The sequence below is a fragment of the Notamacropus eugenii genome, chromosome 3 (assembly GCF_028372415.1).
Source record: "Notamacropus eugenii isolate mMacEug1 chromosome 3, mMacEug1.pri_v2, whole genome shotgun sequence".
Classification (NCBI taxonomy): Eukaryota; Metazoa; Chordata; class Mammalia; order Diprotodontia; family Macropodidae; genus Notamacropus; species Notamacropus eugenii.
Window position 1 is genome coordinate 97874001 of NC_092874.1, and position 24976 is coordinate 97898976.

General features: G+C 38.8%; 2 protein-coding genes across 7 annotated transcripts in view; both read right to left on the reverse strand.

Annotated features, from left to right (window-relative positions):
- The window catches only part of ZNF398 (zinc finger protein 398), a 32318-nt gene extending 16793 nt beyond the window's left edge, over window positions 1–15525 (reverse strand). The window contains exons 1-2 of the mRNA XM_072652407.1: window positions 15298–15525; window positions 8560–8940 (exon numbers count right to left, since the gene is read on the reverse strand). Coding sequence (XP_072508508.1) covers window positions 8560–8940; window positions 15298–15321 — 405 coding nt within the window. The 5' untranslated portion in view covers window positions 15322–15525. The remainder of the gene's footprint in view (window positions 1–8559; window positions 8941–15297) is intronic.
- A 4613-nt stretch (window positions 15526–20138) lies between these two features.
- LOC140533075 (uncharacterized) overlaps window positions 20139–24976 on the reverse strand; it is a 37629-nt gene continuing 32791 nt past the window's right edge. For 5 of the 6 annotated variants that reach the window (XM_072652401.1, XM_072652402.1, XM_072652403.1 and 2 more), the window contains 3 exons: window positions 24320–24443; window positions 22858–22888; window positions 20139–21035 (listed from right to left, as the gene is read on the reverse strand). Coding sequence is in view for 1 of the 6 variants with exons in the window: in XM_072652403.1 (XP_072508504.1) it covers window positions 24427–24443 (17 nt within the window). In the remaining 5 variants the exon portion in view is untranslated. Of the gene's footprint in view, window positions 21992–22857; window positions 22889–24319; window positions 24444–24976 lie in introns of all 6 variants that reach the window. The other variant, XM_072652400.1, reaches the window with a different exon arrangement.

Below are 24976 nucleotides of genomic sequence, written 5' to 3' on the forward strand. Positions count from 1 at the left end.
TTCTCTATGATGTTACTATCATGTATAAATTATTATCCTGGTTCTACTAACTTTACTCTGCATTAGTTCATAGAGGTCTTCCCAGTTTCCTCTGAAACTACTTCATTATTTCTTATGGCACAATAATATTCCATTACCTTACCAAAATGTGGTAGCCATCAATAGGTGGATACTACTCTTAGTTTCAGTTTTTGTTTACCATGTAAAGAACTACTAGAAATATCCTTGTTCAGATAAGACCTTTTATTCTTTCACTGATCTCTCTGGAGTATAAGCCTAGTAGTGATATTGCTGGGTCCAAGGTTTAGTATCAGTTATTAAACGGCCTGGTCACCTTCTGAACATGATTCCAAATTGCTTTCCAGAAGCAATTGGCTAGGCCAATTAAGACAGTAGATATATCCCTGTTTTTTCAGAGCCTCTCTACATCTGAGCCTCTTTGCCAATCTGATAGCTGTGAGGTAGAACCTAAGAGTTGCTTGGATTTGCATTTCTCTGTTAATTATTTGGAGTATTTTTTAACATGGATGTTGATAGCTTTGATTTCTTCTTTTGAAAATTGCCTACTTATTCTTCATTTTTTAAAAAAATCTACCATTCAATGGCTTTCAAGCTTATAATCAGTTTCCTATATATCTTGAATATGAGACCTTTGTCAAAGAAACTTGCAAAGTTTTCCTTAGTCATCTGCTTCTAACTTTAACTGTATGCTTTAGTCATGAACTCCTCCTGCAGCCATAGATCTGAAAAGTAATGTCTTCCTTATTCCTCTACTTTATGATGTGACCTTTAACATCTAGGACATGTATCCATTTGAAGCGTATCTTTGCACATAGTATGAGTTATTGGTCTTTACCTGTATTCCAAAATGCTTTCTAGTTTTCTTAGCAGTATTTTCAAGTAGTGAGTTCCTCCCCTAGCAACTGAGGTCTTTGGGTTTAACAAAAAATAGGCTACTGTATTTGTTTGCTTCTGTATACTATGTACCTAAATTGTTCCACTGACTGACTTCACTGTTTTTAAACCAGTACCAAATAGCTTTAATATTACTGCTTTGTAGTATAGCTTCAGATCTAATACTAATAGACCTCATTTCTTCCCATTCCCTTTTTTCTTTTTAAAAAATTATTACCTTTAAAATTCTTGAGCTTTTGTCCTTCTATCTGAATTTCATTGTAAAATAATTTAGGTAGAATATTGTCATTTTTATTATACTGGTTCAATGTATTCATGAGCAATTAATATTTTTTCCAGTGATTTAGATCTTTATTTCTGCAAAGTGTTTTCAGATGGCTATTATTTACTATGCTAAAGAAAGGTTCATTTATTTCTATCCTTTCTTTTTGTTATTTTTTTTTAAGAGAAATGGGTGGTGATGGTAGAACGCTGAAAACAAAATAATTTTTAAAAAATAAAAATTTTAAAAAAGAAAAATGGGTGTTGGATTTTTATCAAAAGACTTTTCAGCATCTATAGATAAGATGGCTTTTAAAAAATTTTATATAATTTTATTATACTTACAGTCTTCCTTATGCTAAACCAACTCTGTATCCCTGGTAAAATCCAACCTAGTAATTTTGTATAATTTTTCTAGTATATTGTTGTAGACTATTTGCTAATAATTCAAAATTTTTGTGTCACTGTTCAGTAGGGATATTGTTTTATAGCTTTATGTCTCTGCTTTGTCTTTCCCTGGCTTAGTTATCAAAATTTAGAGTAAGAGACTGAAAGGGTCTGTTACTATTATTGAAAGCAGCACATGCAATATTGGAATAATTATTCTTTGAATGTTTCATAGAATATACTTTATATTCATCTGCTCTTGGAGTTTTTTCCTTAGGAGTCTATGACTTGTTTGATATCTTTTGGTAATACTAATTTATTTAAGTAGTCTATTTCTTCTTTTATTCATTTGGATATTTTATATTTTTGTTAAGCATTCATCCATTTCCTCTAAGTTATTAGTTTTATTAGCATCTGAGTAAAATAGCTGTTGATTTTCTTAATTTTTCTCAACTGCTGTGAATTCTCCATTTTAATTTTTGATAGAAATAATTTGGTTTTCTTCTTTTTAAAAATTAGACTGCTTATTTTATTAGTTAAAAACAACCAGCTCCTAGTCTTAGTTTTAGTTATCCGTTTAATGCCTTTTATGCTCTCAATTTATTAATATCTTCTTTAATATGCAGAATTTCTACTTTGTTGCTAAGCAAATGAATCCCAAGAGTACTTAAAGAAGTAGAGGATGTGACTGCCGAGTTGCTGTAGGTAAATGCTGGACAAAAATGAAAAACATGAGAAGTACTAAAAGACTGGAGATAAATGAGTATGACATTTTTTTTTAAAAAGAGATTTAGGTATCTTCAATGCAATTATATCAAATCTTCAATTAAAGGCCAGTGACTTTGATTTCTGATTCCTGAACATATTATTAAGGGCATGGTTTTTGAGTTTTTAGGAAAGGGAAACAGTATTCATGAAAAGGCAATATGTTCACCAAGAACAGATCATGCCAGGCTAACCATTCTTTCTTTAATTTGACAATGACATAGTTCCTAGACTGGCAAAGTAGGTCATGGGAATGTATAGACATAATATATCTGGATTTCAGCAAGACATCTGATAAAAGACTCTCACAAAAGCCTGGTGAAAAAAAACAAAAAGACTTAGACCAAATGACAGTACAATTAGGCAGATTCACAACTGGATGAATGGAATAACCATGTCCAAAGTGTAGTAAATAATGGGAACATGGTCACCATGGATTGAAGTCTCTAAAGATGTGTCCCAGGGATCTACCCTTGAGGCTATACTGCTAAGAAAATTTTATCAGTAATCTGAAGGCAAATATGACATCCTTATAAAATTCACTACATCAAGTTGTAAGGAAAAACCAACATTGGTTAACAGAATAACTTCCAAAAAATATTTCAGCTAAGCAAAATGGCAGGTGAAATCTAATAAGATGGAGTTTCATAAGGATAAATAATGTTCTACATTTGTGTTAAAAAAAAAAAAGGGCACAAGTATAGGAAACAGAGCAATGGCTTGACAAGAATTCATGTGAAAAAGACCTGGGGATTTTAATTAGTTGCAATCTCAATATGAGTCAACAGTGTGATGTTATCACACATATCAGCAAAAAAGTTAATAGAATCTTAAGCTACATTAGTAAAGTATAATGCATAGAAGGATAGAGGCTGTTGCTGCCTTGGGCAGATCACATCTGAAATACTGTTTGGTTCTGGGCACCACCTTTTAAGAAAGACAGTGGAAAAAAAAAGAGTGCTGGATTTGGAGTCACATTTGAATCTAAAACTCATCTTTGCCACTCATGACTTGTGTGACTTTTGCAAGCCATTTTACCTCTGACCCTCATCTGTAAAATAAGGAGGCTAGAGCAGGTGATTTCCCTAGAGTCACAGAACTAAGTAGTTATGTAACTCTAGGCAAATCATTTAGCCTTTCTCAGCTTCAGTTATCTATCTATAAAAAGGGAATGACTGATAGTAGTACCTACTTCACAGGGTTGTTGTGAGAACTAAATGATGTAAGTAAAGGACTTTGCAAACATTAGTATGAGACAAATGCTAGCTAACTCATCATCATCATCATCACCAACTGCCTTCACTAGTTCTGGCTGCTCCTTCTCTTATGCTCCCTAGTGCACTCCTTGCCTCCACACTCCCAATTCTTTCTCTGCTGCTACCCCTCAGCAACCTCTCTTCCTTAGAGGTTTATTCCATCTGTCTCTATCACCAGGTCCAAATCCTTACTGCTGTTGTCCAGGTGACTCACTTTCTTAAGGAGTTCAGTATTTAGCTCAGAGTCTGCCTCTCCAGCTGTGCCTTTTTTTCATATCTGAGAATTCCAATATACATGTTTTTATGGTCCTTTGAACACTCTGGTCTTTAAGTTCAAGTTCTTTAAATTCTACGACCTATATATTTCTCAAAATTTTCTTTATTTTTCAATAACAAGCATTTGTTTTTCTCTCCCTCCCATTCTCACTTAAAAGAAAAACAAAACCCTTATAACAAACACACAGTCAAGCCATAATCTCCAAAGGATCAAAACTGTGGATGATCCAAAGGGCAATAAAATGGTTTAAAACATAGTGTGGCATAATTAAATATCACCTGCATGCAAAGAAGGGTTGTAAAAGTTACCATGAAGAAAATATATGAATGGAAAAGGAAATGGGCTGGTTAAACAGGAAGTGTTACAATACCAGGTGGAGACCCAGGGAGGAGAAATGGAAGAATGTTAAGTCCATGACATGTACAGTTCTTAAGGTATAGTAGATATTTAAATGTTTGTTAAATATTTGTTGAACTGAAATTATTAACAAAATATTTTTATAAGACTAGTCTCCCCACTGTCCTGTGCAAATATGACAAATATGTAACAAATATAAACTACTTTATAGAAACTACTGTTTCATTTCTAGAGTTCCCTCCTTTTTCCCCAAGGCATAATGGAAAAAGCAATGGATTTGAGGTCAGAAAACCTGGTTTCAAATCCTGGTTTGTGGTTTGGTTCTACACAGGCTTATAAATGTTCTTTTTCCTTCCCTTCTCCATTTCATTATCAGAGTCAAACATATTCTTTTCAATTTCTTCCCTTTTTTCCTCTCAATTCAGTTGTCCTTTTGCATCTAACACATTTCATTACTGGGCATAAAGGTCCCTGAATCCAGGCTGGGTTACTGGTATCCAACAAAAAGACTAGCCCAGGATTAAGTGCCTCTCAATCACAATACTTGATTAATTCCTTCCTTGCTGGCCCCCTGTTCCTGTTTCTTTTAACAATCACTGTTAAGAACATGGAACAAATAATTTCTTCTTAGACGTGATTATAATTTAAGTTTTTCCACTACTGTCAATTTTTCCTAACTTGATTATTTATCTTTTTAACATTAAGAAATTTCCTCTAGTTAATGTAGCATATTTCAATCCTGTAAATCTTCATTTTAATCCTAAAAATCTTTCTGACTGGCCTGTCCTTCTTTAAACAATAGGCAGCTTAGAGGCCCTATCCCAAAGCTCCTAGACATTCTATGCTTTGGTAACTTCAGGAACTTAACAGGATACAGCAGGAGGAAAAGTTTTGGGATCTACTGCTTCAGCTGTGCCAGACGGACTCAGTCAGAGAGGCTATAGTCCCCTGCCCCAGTGATTTCAAAGATTTGTAGATTTAGAATTGGAAAGGACCTTAGAAGCCAATCTTCTCATTTTACAGATGAGAAAACTGGGGACCAGAGAAAGAGCAAAGGAAGGAAGGAAATATGTATTTAATAAGTGTCTCCTATTCACCAAGCACAGTCCTGAGAGTTTTACAAATGTTATCTCATTTGATCCTCACGCAACAACCCTCTGAGGTCAGTGCTATCATTATCACCAATTTATAGTGTAGAAACTGAGACAAACCAAAGTTTGCCAAGGGTTACACAGCTAGTGACCAAGGCTGGATTTAAATTCAGGTCTTCCTAATTCCAAGTTCAGCACCCTATCCATTAAACTACCTTGTTAATTACTACCTACTAACTACCTAATTAATTTCACATATGTAAAAAATAAGTTAAAAAGTTTTAAACTAATATATAAAACAGACTTAGCTGAAAGTCAACCTAAACAAAGTCTAACAGCTGCATACATGTCCAAATTAGACAAAAAACAACTTTTATATAAATATATATATATATATAAAAATAGATTTTTTTGAGAGGAAATACCAATTAGAATTATTTTGGGGGAATAATTTCTAATTTCTGGTAGGGTCTCCAAATCAGAGCCAGAAAAAAGGAACTTGAAAGGTTCTCTAAGGATAGTCATTAACCAGGGACTTTTGCTCGTAAAATTAAGAGGAAACCAGAGAACCATAGACAGAGAGGTCCTATAACCTTTATTCTGGTTAAACAGACTGAACAAAGGCTGATTCCCCTCCTTCCTAAATGTCACTATCTTAGGTGTGTGAGGAATGATTAAAACTTTTATTTCCACAGAAATTATGTAATATACGAATTATGAAACCTAGGTGATGCGTACATATCAGAAAGTCTCTTGACTTGCAACAAATGCAGGAAAATAAATTGACTGTATTAGAAACTATCAACATAGATTACTACTAGATTATCTTTTAGCAGAAGAAGAGGGAAATTGAGGGATATAACAGAGAAATGTGTTTCCCTAAGTTCAAAATAACGACCAGCAGAATGGGAGATACAATGTAGGAGTCATATCTCACATAGAACATCATGGGCAAAGCAAGGATCCAACTGGTGTTCATCTTGTTTTGAGGTTAGAAGTCAGCTAAGTAGAGTAAAAGTTAAGGTTTGCTTGGAATGCTCATGCTTATGAATATTAACCTCTCCTCTGGAAGGTTCATTTTAATGATCATATAATGTACGTAATGGGAGGGGAAAACATATCAATGGGAACTATATAGTATGTGTATCAGAAAGTTGTACACCTTGTATTACCCAGCCATTGGGGAGACAGGGGAGGGACTTTGCGGTAGGGCATAGGTTTTTAAGGCTTATTCTTGCTTCTGAAGGGTGAGACACCCACCACTGCAGTTGTGTAATAAACTTATTTATCTTTTATCTTCACCCCCCTGAGCGTGAATGAGTTATTTCTCACAACAACTTAACCTTTATACATTCTGTATTAGCCAAATGTACCTATTAGCTATTTCTCAAAGACAGGATTGCATCTCTCACTGCACCTTTGCACTGGATGTTTCCCCATTCCTGGACCACCCTCCCTCCTCACCCCTAGCTCTTGGAATTCTTAACTTCCTTCCAAGGGTGACTCAGATCATCTCCTAGTCAAACCCCTTCCTGATCCCCACAGCTGTCAGTGCTCTCTCTCTTCTACATTTCCCCTACATTCACTTATCTGTATTACATCAGATTACTCCAGAAGAAAGTAATCATTTTCATATGGTTTCATTTTAATCTGTGTAGCCACTGCTTTGCACTTAATAGGTATTTTATAAATGTTTGGTCAGTTAAGTGCTTTTCTTTTTGCATCACCCCAATGTATTCTGAGGATAAGGTATCAGGTGTTGGTAGATGATTGGAGCAGTGGGAACTTATGAAATCTCCCAGTCTTTTTCCCCTACTCACTTCTGATGGTACAGAAGCATGGCAGAATTATAGTTGACTGATCTTTCCTGGAGGACTCCCAGAAAGTTCTTTGTAAAAGTGCCCCTAGCTGTATTTCTGTTGAATGCACACCACCCCATATCCCTACCCCACTTTGGAAACAATTTACTAGGTATTTAGTTTTCTTAGGTTCCCAGAAAGTTTGTTCCCGATGATCCTTTCCAATACCACCCTTTGAAACTAAAATTTTTATACTAAGGGCTTCACAGATAGATAATTAGCTAGGAGAAAGAACTGGTACACTTTGCTGTTGAGCCTGACAATGAGCACGGTTTGGAAATGGATTATAGGGCTCACACCTTGTCAGATTTCTTTTTCCTTGCTAATTAAGTGATCTATTCATAGATTTATTTGTCAGTAGTAGTTTTCTGTGCACTTAGAACATGATTTTTAGCATGTTACTCATTCTGACAGAATTCTTAGGGTCATAGGATCAAATTTAGAGTTGGAAGGAACTTCAGCAATCATCTAGTCCAACTCCCTCATTTTACAGTTCAGAAAGCTTAAGCCCCAGAGGTTAAGTGACTTTTCTCACATTATACGAGCAGAAAGTGGCACAGCTGAGATTTCAAAGCAGCTAATTTCAAATCCAGATTTCTTATCACTGGACCACTTTATCATCTTTTGTTTTGTAAGAAGATGCTGATGGAAAATATGGAAATGCAAATACCTCATTTTGTCTGTTTAAGCTAACTGCCTCCCCCATCGTTTAATTAAATTTTTTTCCCCTGGGGAAGAAACATCGTAACAATTTACTTTCAAAGGCTCAAAGCAACTGGTACTTAATCTGGTTTTCTTTATATTTTCCCTGCCAAACTTTTATTTTTTAAATATTTATTTAATTCTTTATTGTCAATTAATGAAATTAACAAGAAAAACAAAACCCTTGTAATGATAATATATAATCAAGCAAAACAAATTTCTGTCAGACAACTAAAAAATATGTCTCAGTCTGCATTCTGAATCTATCACCTCTCAGTCAAGGGGTGGTCTATTCTATCATTCAGCCAACTTTGTCAAGTTCAAAGAGGCTGACTTGTAACTTCTCTCCGTTGCTTTTCCCTAGCCAGCTAATGAAAAGCAAAATGACTCAGAGTTGGGGGAGGGGGAAAGAAACAAGCCATCGGTCAGCAGCAGAATCAGGCTTAATATTATGAAGGGTTTCCCAATTTGAGACTCTAAAACTCAAATGGACACTAGCACAGGCCACAGGAGAACATCTGTGAGATTTAAACACATTTAATGACTTCACAATTACCTCAACTTAGTATTCTTTTTAACAACAAAAAACTGAAATAGAAAAGTTCAATTAACTGACATCAAAATTAATGAACACCCTTTACTAGTACAAGGTTTCATTTTACTTGGAGTCACAGATGTGATGTTATTACCTTTGGGATATCTCCTTTAATACCTGGGGGAAGCCGGAGGATCCAGAAATTCCTATTTCTCAGCAAGTTCTCCATGTTTTCTAGCCTCCGCTGCAGCAGCCCATACTCTTGGAGCAGGGTCCCCAACACAGCCCATTTTCCCTCCAGCTGGTTCCCAAGGTCCGCCACAGTTTTTTCACAGTTGTTCAGCTTATTCTCAGCTGCTCCTGTCCTCCCTTCCAGATGCAGAAGCCGCCGACTGTGCACCTCCACCTTTCTCTCTACAGCCTGAACTGCTGCCACAACTGTCCATAGGGAGATGGCTGCTGTCTGCAGGTGGGCCTCACTTGGCAGTGGGAGGGACTGCAGTGAAGTGGTACACTCTGATTCCCATTCTGGAATCTGTTTGCCAGAAGAAAAAGAATATGGCAGTGAGCATTAGGAGTAATACCAGTTCAAAACCAAAATTCTATGAAATCTCCTTCCATGACAAGTTCAGATAAAGAATGATGCTTCCTTAAGTCCTCATCTGAATACAGCATTTGCATTTGAATGTACTGAGGAATAACATCACCATCTTTGGGATTAATTTGGGATAACTAAGATAGGAAATAAAGCCAATTGGTATCTTCTGGAGATACTCAGGAGGTTCAAGTCATTATTACTCCATCTGTATCTGTCAAGTTGAAATGACATGGCAAGATGCACACACATTCTCCTTAGGTTCAATCCTCTGAGGAAGATCCTACTAAGTACAAGGGCCAGAGGTAAATATAAATGCGGCTTTCACAGTCCAAGTCTTCACTGACCGACTCTAGACTATTTGATTCAAACAAAGAATAAAGGAACCAGAAGTGTTTAGTTTGAATGAAGCTCAAAATGAAAATAACATACTTTAAAAACTTACAAAGCACTTCATAACAATTTTATAAAGTTGGTAGTCTATCTATTATCACTTATTTTTCAGATGAAAAAACTGAGGCTCAGAGAAGATTAATGGAAACTGTGACAATCATCTTTAAATATTTAAAGGCCTTCTATTCAGGAAAAGGAGGACTTATTCTGTAAAACTTCAAAGTTTACAAAGCATTTTACATACACCATCTCATCTGATCTTTATGATGGATAATAAGGTAGATCTCGCAAGTATTATAATCCTATCTCATTTTATAGGTGAGGAATTCGAGAATCAAGGAGGAGAAGCAGCCTGCCCCAGGTCAAATAAATCAGGAATGAAAACTGGGTCCTCCGAGTCCAAACACAGCATTCTTTTAGGTCCTTGTCATTAACTAACTTCTTGGATACTCTTCCACTTTTCTCATTACTTTGATGCCTGGTTCATAGTCCTTGCCTCCAGCTCTTCTCTTGCCATCAACTTGGGAGACTTCAATTATTTTCACCTTTTTTTTTTAAACAGCTCTTTACTTTTAATGATTTTTACAAGGTGTCCAATGACCTTTTAACACCATATCCTCACAATTTACTGAACCCCTTAAATCCTATGACCACCATCTTCCATTCATTTTATTCCAGTCACACACACACCCCTACACACACTGCAATGACCAATTTGAGAACTCATCATTACACCAAACTGCTATATCTCCAAAATCTTTAACTCGGAAATTCATCTGTGACCATAACCAGCTGTGCTTTTGTCTCTCCTACCCTTATTTCTCCCATACTTGTTGTAGTAGGCAGGTAGGTGGTGAGTTGGATAGAACACTGGGCCTGGAGTTAGGAAGACCTGAGCTCAAAAACAGCCTCAGGCACTTATTAGCTATGCAACTAGCTGTGTAAACTTTGTCTGCCTCAGTTTCCCTCAACTGTAAAATGAGGATATTAATAAGAACACCTACCTCACCTACCTTATTGTTATAAAGTGCTCTGTAAGTTTTAAAAGTATGTTATTTTCATTTTCAGGATCAAATGAGATATTTGTAAAAATGCTTAGCATAGTATCTGGCACACAGTAGCCACTTAAGAAAGCTTCCCTCCCTCTTCCTTCGTCTTTATCTAGAGCTGTCAGTACCTCAATTTCTCCCTATTTTCTAATTCTATAAATCCTATTCTGGCTTCACTTCTCTTCAATTAATCAACAGTATTAAGTATCTACTATGTTTCAGGTACTGAGGATACAAGCAAATCAACAAACAATTCTTGCAAGGAGCTTACAGTCTAATGGGGGAATAAAACAAGTACATACATAAATACATACGGCTAAATAGAAAATGAACACAAATATATACAAAGCATTTAAATTATAAGGTAGTTTGGAAGAGCTGAGTGGTTCAGAAAAGATCTGATGCAGAAGGCGGTGTTTGAGCCATATCTCTTTTTTAAAATTTTCATATCTTCATACTCTTCCTCTTACCTACTTCCTCCTTCCAACGGAGAAATCAAGGGCAAAAAATCTGCCATAAACATGTATAAAAAACCAAAAGAAATTCCACATTGGTTTTACGTGTGTGTGTACATTTCATTGTACACTCTGAGTCCATCACCTCTCTATCTGGAGGTGGGTAGCATGCTTCACCATGAGTCCTCTGAAATTTTAATTTTAATTGATCATTGGGTTGATTAGAGTTCCTAAACCTTTCAAAGTTATTTGTTTTGACCATATTGCTGTTACTGTATTCATTGTTCTCCAGGTTCTGACAGGTATCTCTCAAACACCCTCTTCATATTTCTTACAGTATAAAAATATTCCACTGCATTCATATATCATAACTTGTTCAGCCATTCCACAATTGATGGGTATCCCCTCAATTATCAATTCTTTGCCACCCCAAAAAGAGCTATCAATATTTTTGTACGTATAAGTCTTTTTCCTCTTTCTTTGATCTTTATGGGGTATAGATCTTGCAGTGGTAACAGTAGGTCAAAGGGTATACATAGTTTAATAGCTTTTGAAGTACACTTCCAAATCACTTTTGAAATGGTTGGACCATTCCACAGCTCTATCAATAATGCAATTTACCTGTTTTTCCACAGACCCTCTAGCATTTATCATTTTCATTTTCTGTTAGCTTTGCCAATCTGATGGATATGAGGTGGCATCTCAGAATTGTTTTAAATTCCATTTCTCTTTTAGTGATTTACAGCATTTTTTTCGTATGGCTTTTGATAGCTTGAGTTTCCTCCTCTGAAAACTGGCTATTCATATCTTTTGTCCTTTTATCAACTGGGGAATACTGAGCTATGTCTTGAAGGAAGACAGAGACACTATGAGGTAGCAATAAGGAGAGAGTACATTTCAGGCATGCGGTTACACAAGTACAAAGGCAGGGAGATGGGAGATGTAGTGTTGTATGTTAAAGAACAAAGAGAAGGTCAATATGGCTACATTACAGAAGGCAAAAGAGGGAAAAGCTCCTATGAGGCTGGAATCAAATTATTTAGGGCTTTGTAAACTAAACAGAAGTATTTATATTTTATCCTGGAGCAAAAGTTCTTAATCTTTTTTATGTACTAGGCCTATCTTGTAGTCTGGTATTATGCATCCCTTCTTATAAGAATACTTTTAAATGCATAAAATAAAATATATAGAATTAGAAAGGAAAGAAATTATATTGAACTATAGTTATAGAAATATTTTTAAGAAGTCACGGATCTCCTCTGCAGAGTGAAGTAAGCAGAGCTAAGAAAATAACATGTACAATTTCTACAACAATGTAAAATGAAAGAATTTTTAAAAAGTCAATGTTGCAAAATTATAAAGAACAAACATAGCTCAAAAGAAGAGATATGAGAAGATACTCCCTTCCCACCCTTTTTGAGAAATGGAAGGTCCACAAGTGTTGTACATTGCATATATTTTCATATTTTCTATGTAACGATCAGGTTTTTTTTTCCAGTTTTTTTTCTAGGCAGCTAGATGGTGTAGAAATGTTACGATCTACTAATTACTACTGTTGGCTTTCCCCTTAATTTCTCCTAAAGGCATCACTACCTTCCTCATCAATAAACTTGAAGCCTCAGAATCACCTTGGAGCCTGCACTCCCTGCCCCCAGCTGCCAAGTCCTATTGCTCCTCTCTTGGCAGTCTCTTTCTGTCCACTTCAGCTGTACACACTCTAGTGTATGCCGAGTATATAGCAGCCAACTAAATTCATGCCTCCAGATTATACCCTCTCCAATTCATTTTTTACAACACTGTCTGCATAATTTATCTAACAGGCTGCTTTGATGAAGCCACTTCATTAAACAAAAATCTTCAGTGCTTCCTGTTAGCCTGCAAAACAAACTCCAGATCCTGGGAACCAAAACCTTCTACAGTGTAGCTCCAATGTATTTTTCCAGCCTTATCTCATATTACCTCCCCCTTCATACACTTTACTTTCCCAGTCAAAACAGACTATTTTTCATATGCCTTAATTATTTTGTTAACTCAGCTTTGTACATTTGTTTATATTAATCCCCCATGGTTCCTCCTCCCCTACCCCCATCTGTTAATGTTTCCCTCTCCCTTCAAGGCCCAACTTAGGTATCACTTCTTTCATGAAAACTTCTGACACCCTCAGCCAAAAGCAATCTTTCTCTTCTTCAAATTTCGCACAGCACTTTATTTAGACCTCTTCTTTGCAGTAACACCGCAACATAGTCATTTAATTTCTTTGCTATTATTACCATTTCTTTATCATTCTAAGTTCCTAGAGAATGAGGTCAGCTTTTCTATCTCTGTACGTCTAACACCTAACAACCCTTAGCCATCATTCCTTCTAGCTCTAAATCTATGATCCTATAAATAAATAAATGAATCAGAAACTCTTGGTGGGCAATGACCTATTTGAATTTACCCTGTGGAACTCAAACAGGTACTGAAAAAATTAGTAGATCGTAACATTACTATTGTGTTTAGTAACTCAGACGTTTTGCCATGTGTTTGGCAATGTACCTTTTGAAACACAGGACCAATGAATTCCCCTAGACAGGGACTAAGGCATCTGCTCAATGGCACTGCCAATGCACATGGCAAATCCACACTTTTCCAAGAGTAGTAATACACATATTGCAGACATAGACCTGGTATTTTGAAGAACTCGCCTACCATGTTGGATGGAGGTGGACAGATGAACATCAAACAAGAACATGGGTCCCCATTTTTTTTTTTTGCTTTAAACAATATTTTATTTTTCCCACAACTACATGTCATGAAAATTTTTAGCATTCATTTTTACAGGATTTTGAATTCCAAATTTTTCTCCTTCCCCTCCCCTCTTCTGGAAACTGTAGGCAGTTTTATATAGTTTATATATATGTGCTATCATTTAAAACATATTTCCATATTGATCATAGTTGTGGAAAAATAAATAGTGGATCCCCAATCTTGTCTTACTGTAGGGACAGAAGAACAAGGTCTGCAACTCAAACCTCTCCTCTGGACACTTGTTAGCTGCGTAACTGAGCACCAACGTGGAAAAGGAAGAATGGTGGTTTGGAGTCAGAGAATATGAGTTAAAACATATATTTGTCACCACCTGTGTCACGTCACCCTAGTAGTCATGTAATCTCTCTGCCCCTCAATTTCCACATCTGTAAAACGGGGAAGGGGAGAAGTTGGACTATATACTTTCTATGTCCATTTCTGGTTCTAAATTTATGATTCTAAGATCACCTAAAATAAGACTATTTTCACAGATGTAAAATGGGGATAATTATCTGTACCATTGACCTCTCAAGGTCAACCCAAACCTCACTACAACCCTGTTTCCTATAATACAGCATTTCTTCTACCTCATGGATCTCATCCCAGGGTGTCTGGTTCCAGAAGCAGAGGCCACAGTTATAAACTACAGATCCTTTTCTGCTCATTTTACAGGAGAACTTTATAATGTTAACTCAGTACTGTGGTGGTATCAAGAAATTCTGAAGTATTTAAAGTCAGTTAATAAAAACAAAGAAAACCTAACATTTTTACACGTCATTACTTTGTGCCAAGCATTTCACAAATATCATCTAATCCGATTCTCACCCCCATCCTGGGAGAAACGTGCTGTCATTAGCTCCACTTTGCAGATGAGAAAACTGAGGACAACAGAAGCTGAGTGACTTGCCCAGAGCCCCACGGCCAGGACACGTCCCATTCCCATCTCACCTCGGAATCCGGGCCAAGAGGGGTCTGTGCATTCCCCGGGCCACCTGCCCGTGTTTAATAAGCATTTGTGAAGCGCCTCCCAGGTGTCCGACGTTATGCTGGGTGCTGGGCAGAGCTCACGTAGTCTAAGGGTCCGCAGAATGGGGGGGTTCTAAGTGTTCATGGAGACCGTTTCTGAGAGTGGCTCTGCCCCGTCCCGCACAGTGTGCCTGCGGGCGGCAGGCTGCGGTGTGCTTAGCTGTGTGGAGACACCCTCTTTCTCTTTCCTTCTCTCCTTTTCCCTCTTTCCCCTCCCTCCATCCGTCCTTTCTTCCTCCGTCTCTCTCTCCCCCTCCCTCTCTACATCCCTGCACCATGAGAAAGATTTCCAAGTGGCACCAGGGGCTCTGTAAGGACTGTGGGTGGGTGACAGACAGACCGACACGTCCTCCTAAGCCCTGCCGGGGGAAGTCCGCCTCTGCCGCCCCGGCCCCCGGCCCCCCGGGAGCGTGCTTGCTGTCGCAGCCTCTCTCTCCCGCTCTCAGGGGGGTTCCTCGGCCAGGCGGGGGAGGCCGCGCCTGCAAGGACTGGGCCGTGGGAGCCGCTGTCAGTAGCTGGGGCCTGTCCCTCGGGGCCGCCCGCCCGCCCGCTCCCCGGCTGGGCCCGCGCGGGGCACGTCTCACCGGAGCAGGCGCCGTCTCGGCCATGGCCCTCGGTCTCGCTCCCAGGCCCGGGAGGCTGCGGCGCGGAGGGCTCCGGGGCGTCCGGCCCTTCCCCTCCTCCTCCTCTGGCTCCGCTGCCGGCTCCCGTGGGGGCTCCCTGCGGCAGGATCGGCCCGGGCTCCGGGAGGGAGGGCGGGGGGCCAGGGACCCGAGGGCCGCTGTGAGCTCCGCAGGGCCGGCCCGAGCTGCGCCTCCTCCGCCTCCGCCTCCGCCGCCGCAGGGACCCGACCCCAAATCTAGCCGAGCTCCGGCTCCTCCGCAGCTGCCCAGCTGTTGCTTTGTGGACCCCGAGTGCACTCTGGGAACTGGCTCCTTCCAAGACGCTCCTCGGGTCTCCCGGCAGGCCCGGGCCCCACAGCGCCCTCTGCCGGCGGTAAGAGCGAACAGCAGCCGTGCTGCCTCTCCTCCCCCGGGAGCCTCCGCCGAGAGGCTGCGCTGGCCAAGGGTGCCGGAGAGGCTTTACCCCGAGGCTCATTTAAAACCTGGAACCGCGGGCTGGAGCCAGAGGAAGCCCGGGGCAGTCACCCCGGAAGTGGGCGCTCATCCCGCGCTGAAGGAGGGGCCTGAGTGACCCACCGCGTGAGAAGGGAAAGGCGTGGGGGGGCTGGGAAGCAGTGAGAGGGGAGCCCGGGGGAGAAAGCTTCCCGGCGGGACGTTCAAAGGGCTCGGGAGGGTGAGGGGCCCAGAGCGGCGATTCTGATCCCGGTCAGGTCAGCTGGCACTTAGTGCGCGTGCGTATGTCTATATCCGTTACCTGTGCGGTACACATTGTATCTTACACACTACACACACAGTACGCAGGTACGTGCATATGTGCAGGTGGTGTACATAATATATGCATACATATAATGCACACATAGTTCACACTATATAACGTAGGTGCACGTTAGGTGCATACAGTGAATGCTAATATACGTGTACATACATTTATATGCAATAGATGCTCATTTGTACACGTATAACAGGGTATATACAGACACGTCAACAATAAAAGCAATGTGTGTACGTATACAAATATACGCACAAATATATGCCAGTATATTTATACGTATGTGTGTACGTGTATGTTTACTTACTATTCATTCATTCATTTATTGTATCCCAGCATATAGAGAAAGGCAAAGACCAGTCTCTGCACTCAAGGAGCTCAAAGGCTAATAGGGTAGACAACATGCAAAACATTACGTACAGACAAGAATTAATTGGGAGTAGTGTCAGAAGAAAGACCCTACAATTAAGGACTGGGCTATCTTTTATTCCTATTTATTTTTCTACTGAGACTCTATTTTAATGTTTGCAGAAACCAGGGTCATTGCCTTGAAATGCACTGCTTCTTAAATATCAGAGTATCTGTTCCAGCAGGCCTGGTTCAGATTCCTAAGGAATCCTAGAAGGGGGATAAGATGTAATGTCTGGGGTCTTAGAGGCGGGAGAGGAGCTCAGCGTGCCAGTGGCCCCAGAGAACAAATTGATCACCAGAAAAACTGGTGAGGGAGGGTAGTGGAATCAGGGCAAAAGGTGTTTTGTGTAACAGAGACTGAACTGTGGACTACAGATTTATCATTTAGGATGTTATTTACTGAAAATCTAGTATATTCAAGGTATAAGACAAGGCCACCTTTCCTCAAGGAGTTTCCAAAATAACTGAAATAAAACAAATCTAAAAACAACACAAGTTAATTAAGAAAAGTCCTCCGAGTGTGTTCACCCTTCATTGCCGAAGAAGACCATGCTGTCAGAGAAATAATGACATGACTTGCACTTGACTTTGTTTTGAGTGACAGAGGGCTGTGCAGGTCACCAGCCTCACTTCTCCTCCAGAGCCATCTGAATCCGTGATCAGATATTCATCAGGATGACTGGAGATGACCCAGGATGGGGTTAAGTGACTTGCCCAAGGTCACACAGCTAGTAAGTGTCAAGTGGCTGAGGTCAAATTCGAACTCAGGTCCTCCTGACCCATATTCTATGCACTGCACCACCTCGCTGCCCAAGAAAAGTCCTAATTGCCAAATGAATGGTAACTGGTGTAAAAGCTACAGAAATTTCAAGAAGAGATCTAGGAGGTTTGGGAAGGAATCAAGCTAAATCTTAAAGAAGGGATGAAGACTTAAATAAGCAAAGAAGAAGGTGATTCCAGGGAGTAGGTATGAACAAAAAAGCATTGAGGAGAGAAGGCAGATTTGCAGGTATTAGAAAGAACAGGACAACATTTCAGTTTGAACAGTTTCTGTAAAGTTAGTCACTGAGGAGGCTAGAAATGAGGGTCTTGAATGTAGTAAGTTTGGTCTGATTATGTAAGCAGTGAGAATCATCAAAAGTTAATCTTAATGGGATCAAAGCAATATTTTAAGAATATAAGTTTGATGACAGTGGACAGGATAGACTGATGATGAAAAGACTCGAGGCAGAGGGCTTTATTAGGTGATTATGGAATTCCAAAGGTGAGGTTAAATAACAGCTCAAAGTAGATTGATGGCAGGGGAAATAAGGAGTATTTTGACAGGTCTCTGGTTAAAATCTGGATGTTCTTTTAGCAAATAGGACTTGGCTGATAAAGGCCTCATTTCTCAAATGTATAGAGAACTGAGTCAAATTTCTAAGAATACTAGTGATTCTCCCAATGGTCAATGGTCAAAGAATATGAAGAGTTTTCAAAGAAATCAAAGCTATCTATTGTCATATTAAAAATGTTCTAAATTACTATTATTTAGAGAAATGCAAATTAAAACAGCTCTGAGATACCACTTTATACCTATCAGAAGGACTAATATGACAACAAAGGAAAATAATAAATGTTGGGAGATGTGGGAAAACTGCGACACTAAAGCACTACTGGTGGAGTTGTGAAATGATCCAACCATTCTGGAGAGCAATTTGGAACTATACCTAAAGGGCTATAAAACTGTGCCTACCTTTTGATCCAGTAATACCACTGCTAGATCTTTATCTCAGAGATTTAAAAAAAAAAAGGTGGGGGGAGGACCTATTTGTGCAAAAACATTTATAGCAGCTTTTTTTGTGTTGGCTAAGAATTGGACATCAAGAGGATGCCAATCAGGGAATGGCTGAACAAGCTGTGGTGTATGACTGTGTTAGAATATTATTGTTTTCTATAAGAAATGATGAGCCAGATGATTTCAGAAAAATCTGGAAAAACATATGAACTAATGCAAAATGAGTGAGCAGAACCAGGACACCACCATACGTAGTAACAGCAATATTGTACTATGAAGAACTGGGAATGACTTGGCTATTCTCAGCAATACAATGATCCAAGGTAATCCCAAAGGGCTCATGATAAAACATGCTATCCAACTCCAGAGACAGAACTGATATTGTCTGAATACAGAAATGTTTTATGTACATGTATAACCTATATTAGATTACTTACTGCCTCAAAGAAGGGGAAGGGAGGGAGAGAGGAGTAGAATTTGGAACTCAAAACTTTAAAAAATGCAAAAAATTGTTTTTACATGTAATTGGGGGACAATATTACTTAAAAACAAAAACAAAACAAATAGCACTTGGTCCCTATCTTGATGGAATTTTAAATTGCTCTGAAAGGCAATGAATACACACATGAAATAAATGACAGCACAAGACAGCGTGTGATTCTGTGCCAAATGAGTGATCCATACTGGAGAAGTTAAAAGGAAAACAGTATGAGTCAGATTAATCAGGGAAAGCTTTCTTGAGGAAAGACTTGAATTAAGCTATGAAGGATGGATATCATTGGGATAAAAGGGAAGTAGGAATTCAAATCTGGCCTCACACACTTCCTAGCTGTCACCCTGGGCAAGTCACTTAACCCTGTTTGCCTCAGTTTCCTCATCCATAAAATGATCTGGAGATTGAAATGGCAAACCGCTCCAGTATCTTTGCCAGGAAAACCCCAAATGGAGTCATGAAGAGTTGGATACTACTGAAAACAGATGAATAACAGGAATTCTAGGCAGAAGGAAAAGGAAGGGCAAACTTAAAAATAAGCTTGGTTTGTTTAAGGAATTGTGAGGTCAAACCAAAAAAACTTTCTTGGGAGTGGTTTTCATATTCAGTATGACAAATGCACAACTTCAAAACATAATAAAAACATTTATACAGTGCCTTCTATATTTGCCAGGCACTGTGCTAAGCACTTTACAAATATTGCACTGGATCCTTACAACTCCAGAAGGTAGGTGCTATTATTATCCTCATTTTACAGATGAGGAAATTGAGGTAGACAGAGGTTAAGTGACTCGGAGAGACAAAGGTGTTACATATCTGAGGCTGGATTAAAACTAGGTTTTCCTAACTCCAGGCCTGGGGCTGTATCTACTGTGCCACCTAGTGCAAAGGAGTAAGAAAAATTCCCAAATAAGGATAATGCCTTACATTTTGTGCAATGTTTTATACTTCAGAGCACTTCCATGTAAGGCTGCCCTGACAGGTAGATCAGAACAGGCATTTTGACATGGTTACTATGGACTTCCAAACTTGCCTCTGCTCAGTGAATTTTTAGCTGCAGTTCCAATTCAGCGTTGAGCTCCTTCAATACAATGTACCCCATTAAGGACTTTTTCTGGTCCTTTCAAGAGGAAGCTGAAGACTTGGTGTTCTTGTGGCTCCAGTATGACCACTCATATTTGTCAGAAGCATTTAGGGCTTTCCAGTCTTCAGAAATCATTGCCATCTTATACAAACACCATACAATGATTAAGGGTTGCAGGAATCCCTAACAGTTAGTAACCAAGAGCTACAAAACTCCACTATAGTACCCCAAGGAGGAAGTTGAACCTTCCCCAATTATGAAAGCAAACTTTTTGGATTCAGAGATACTTTGTTTATTGCTGTAATTAACACAATAAAACTGAACAAGCTTGTTAATCACACCAGCACCTGAAACAAGACTTGGTTTTTAGCACAGAAACTGGGACCACATTCTGTAGAAGCAAGGAAGTGAATGCTTCCCATTCACTGAGCTCTAGGACCTCTCTGTGATTTGGTTTATTTCTTTAAAAATCTGGCACCATAGCACTCTATATTTGATCCCTGCAGAAGAACTCAACTTTGTCATATATTTGACAAAAAATGGTCACTCTGTACCACCTAAGACAGATAACAAGGGAACCCAGCAATCACTATTTTCCTAAGTGCATAGTTTTCTAAAATTCTGTCCAGACGTTTTTAAAATCTAAAGATGATACAATTATTCCCAATCACTCAATGAAAAAGTATTTGCATTTTTACCACAGCTCATATTTATATAGCCTTTATTTAAGATGTTATAAAGTGTTTTTCCCCATAACAACCCTGTGAGAAGGTAATTAGCATAAGGATTACTACTGTCATTATCATTATCATCAGCCAATTTCTCTTACAGGAATAGATGACCTTAGACTAAGTCCTTTGAATGGAACTTTCAGAGAAAAGCAAGGACATCTCATTATGTTCTCTAGGTTTTCTCCAGGTCAATGACTGTAGCTCTGCTTCATCCCCTGTGCTTCACTGCTGAGGGGACTCTCCAGCAATGGCAATGACTTGTTGCTGGATTATCATGAAATGTAACAAGGAGAAACTTGTCATGTTTGGAGCACTGGAAATGCAAAGAGCATCTCCCTGTTACTAACAAAAAGAGAAAACAACACTGTGACCACTGATTATTGGGAGAATCCAGTTCCTTTGATGTTTTCTTATCAGAAATGTAATTTTCACCACTAAAACAAAAAATAGACATAGAATTAAGCTCTTTAATCTAGACAATCACATAAAATCAAATATTCTTAACTTTTTTGTGTCATGGATACTTTTGGCAGTCTGGTAAAGCCTATGACCCCTTCTCAGAAAATATTTATAAATAAAAATAAAATACATAGGATTGCAAAAGAAACCATTTATACTGAAATACAGAAGTGATTTTTTTCCCACTTCAGTTCACAAACTTCACGTATTAGATACAAAAACAGGCCTAAAGATAATAGGGTCACAGTGGGATGTGGTCCCTAAGAGTAAAGCAATACCAAAAGCCCATATCTTATGAGCCCACAGATAAGGAGTAAGGAAGGAAGGGAGGAAATTAGCAATGACAGAAACTGAAATGAATTACTTAAGGAACAATAACTATATTCCTTTCACATTTTCTCCAGTCTAAGTGAAAAGTACAGACACCAAGTAGGAAGGCCTCAGAAATGTGATTCTACCATTAAGCTCAGGAAAATGAAAGTGAGAGTGGAGGGGGTGTGGGTTCTAGCAAGAATTTAATGAACAGAGGGGATACCTAATGAACTTTGGTTTCTTCTTTTTCTACATAGGGTGTCCCTATCTCACTCAGGCTGGAGGTGCAGCAGCCAGTCATGGGCCTGATGCTACTGGAGATCTTCCTGGAAGCACTGACTTCCTTTATTTCCAACATGGGCCAGTGTCCCCCCTCACTGGGGTTTACCATATTGGTGCCAGATTTAGTGTGGACACGATCTGTTTTAGCCCTACTGTAGATCAAAATTCCTGAACATAAGTGATCCACTTGCCTCAGTCTCCTTAGGAGCCAGAACTACATACTGCATCACAGTCAGTATTTGTTTCATTTCCAAGGCCTTTGTGTCCTTATTTGTTGTTTATTTCCCACCAGGCTGCATTCTGCTGGACTTTATCAGCTCTCCAGGATCTCATCATCCTGCAAGATAATTCTAACCTTGGCACTCTCACACCTCTCCTCAGTACTTCCTGCCCCAAGAGTTACTCTCTCCCTCTGGCTGGAGAGGCTAGAGTTGGATAGTGGTAAGCTCCTCCATTTAAGGGGAGCATCTAGGGCAACCATCTCATCATTTCCCACCAGGCTGCCCTCTCCTGGACTTCATCCTGCCAGCAATGCTAGATACCCTCATCACTTCCCTCCTCAATTTCTTTTTACATGCTGTCTTTCTTCATTAGATTGTGAGCACCTTGAAAGCAATAAGAAACTCTTGCTAATTGCCTCCATACCTGGTGCTCTGTAAAGCACTGGGGATACAAATATGAAAACAAGAAGGCAGTCCTTGCCCTTAAAGAGCTTACAATCTAATGGGGAAGCTGAAAAATAGGGGGAGGGGGAAAGAGAAAGTGCCCAATGCAGGTGTAGAGTGAAGTCAATCAGAGAAATCCCAAAACAGACAAGTGGGAAATGAGATGTGTGACATGAGCTCTCTCCCTAAATGGAGGTTTGGAATTCATGACCCTGCCCTCCAATCAGAGAGGCAGATGAAACTGCAGAGGATGATGAAGTTATCCTAATAATGAACTTCCTGGGGTATGGTGGAGAAGTTCCAAAGTATTGCCTTTTGCCTTTCTTTGTATCCCCAGTACTTAGTACAGCGCCTGGCACACAGTGCGTACTAAATAAATGTTTACAAGTGGCCACCAATGTTACTTTCATAAAACAATAACAACATGAGACCATGGGAAAGTGAAGTATTAGCAAAAGACTACCAACGTGTAAAACAAGGGACTAGATGGCCACCTTCTCTTCTTTGATTTAATATTATTCATTCTTACAAGTCTTACCTTAGGGCACAGGGATCTGCCTCCTGCTTATCTAGAAGAAAACAACAGTCGTCAAGAATGACAAGTCATATTAAGACTCCAACTTGTCAATTATGATACTTAGTCTTAAACATAGTTTAGGATGTTATTCCTCCAGCCCATATCAATGAGATTTTGACTGAGCAATGAGCTAATTTTAAAATCATCCTAAACCACTGACTCCTGGTGATCTATACAAGTCCTGGCTTAAAAAAAAAGACAATAGAAATGAAATTCATTTATCAACATAATCAGTTCAATAATCCCCTCAGAACAGGGTATGTCATAGACTTAGAGCTGGAAGGGACCTCAGAGGTCATTCTTTTACTGATGCTGAAAATGAGATCCAGAATGGTTAAGTCATTTGCACCCAGGTTCACACAGATAGTAAGTGGCAAAATCAAGATCTGAACTCAGATCCTCAGATGCTAACTTAATTGAGCCTTCTTTTCACAACCAAGAAATCCAAGCTTTTCAATAGTGATCAGAAATGTATGGGCTGCATCAATTCAGTTATTCAATTACAATTCAATGTCAATACTTGCTACCATGACACCTGTTCTTATGATCATAGAATTGGGGTTACAAGGAACTTCAGATATCATCTAGTCTAAGTAAAGCCATCATTTGACAGCTGAGGAACATTGCCCAAAGGTTAAATGATTTGTTCAAGATAACAGTGGTTGCAAGGAGGAGACTTAAGTGTGCTGACCTGGTTCCTACTGGCCTACTTGTTAATTAGGTAAGATGTTTTTTGGCTAAAATCTCATGCAGGCTGTACTCCATATTTAACCTATAAGCAACTGGATCTTTAGATCTACATATGGCTCCGCTCTGTCAGTGGTTTTTAAATTTGCTAATCCAAAATTTTAAGTTCCTTTAATCTGACAAGAAAAATAAAGAACTCATCCAGGTGCATTCAAAAAGAAATGTTATCAAGTTTGTTACGGAAGACAATTCTCTTTGAGGACATGGGCCTGAGTCCCTTTAATAGCTCTTTCTAGCAATCATTCTTGCATTATGTAGAGTAGATCAATAGTACACTGATACCATAGCAGTATCCCTATTTACAAATAGAAAAATGAGGACCAAGGAAGAAAAAGACCAATTATACCCAGTGCGTTAATGACTTGAAAATAGAAGTGTTTTAGACTCTCACTGTTCTCTTTGCCAGACAGTGCAATGTTCTTCAAACATAAGGTATAGCTCATAATAGCAGCTAATATTTATACATCATCTTAAAGTTTACAGAAACACTTGAGATATAATATGCATTTGGTCCTCATAATAACCCTGTGAGATAAGTGCTATTATTATTCCCATTTTACAAATGTACAAACTGAAGTTGATAAAGGATTACATAGCTAAAATTCAGGTGCTATATTCACTTCAACACCTTAAGGAATAGGTGTATATTTCATGGTCATAATCCCATCTTACTTACCCCCAAAGGACTCCAAATTACATTGTTCAGTACCAGAGCTGTTTCTGTTTTTACTGAGTTTTCTTTATCACTGTGGTACATCCCTTGCCTTCATTCAATCTTGGAAATCAATCTGGTTTGGAATCTGCACAAAGACACACAGAGGTAGTTTTATATACTTTAACCTGAAAAGCTTGATCACAATTAAACTGTTAATTACTCTCTGAATCAAAAATCTGATTTTTACAGATAAATGAATTGAGGATTAGAGAGATTACAACCTTGCCCAAGACCACCCACCTAATTAATAATAAAAGCAGAACTAGTACCCATATCTTTTTACTTTAGAGTCCTCCCCCTATACCAGAGTCTCTTACATATGAAGAAATAACTGAAAAATATAGTCTTGAGAAGTTAGAGATGAAATATCCCTTTACTCTCTAATGTGCTGATTCTCAAATTACTTTAGATTTTAAAGTCTATCATTTGTTCTTATTAAATTCTCCTCTATTTTACAAATGCCATGTGGCAGGTAATATGCATTTACAAAGTAAATTAGTTTTTGTTTTGAAGAATTTTTATAGAATTAGGTGACACTCCTTCAAAGAGTTAAACAACAAAACGTCACAAAACCAAGACTAAGAACAGCTGCCAAGATCCAATTCTGTATTTCACAAG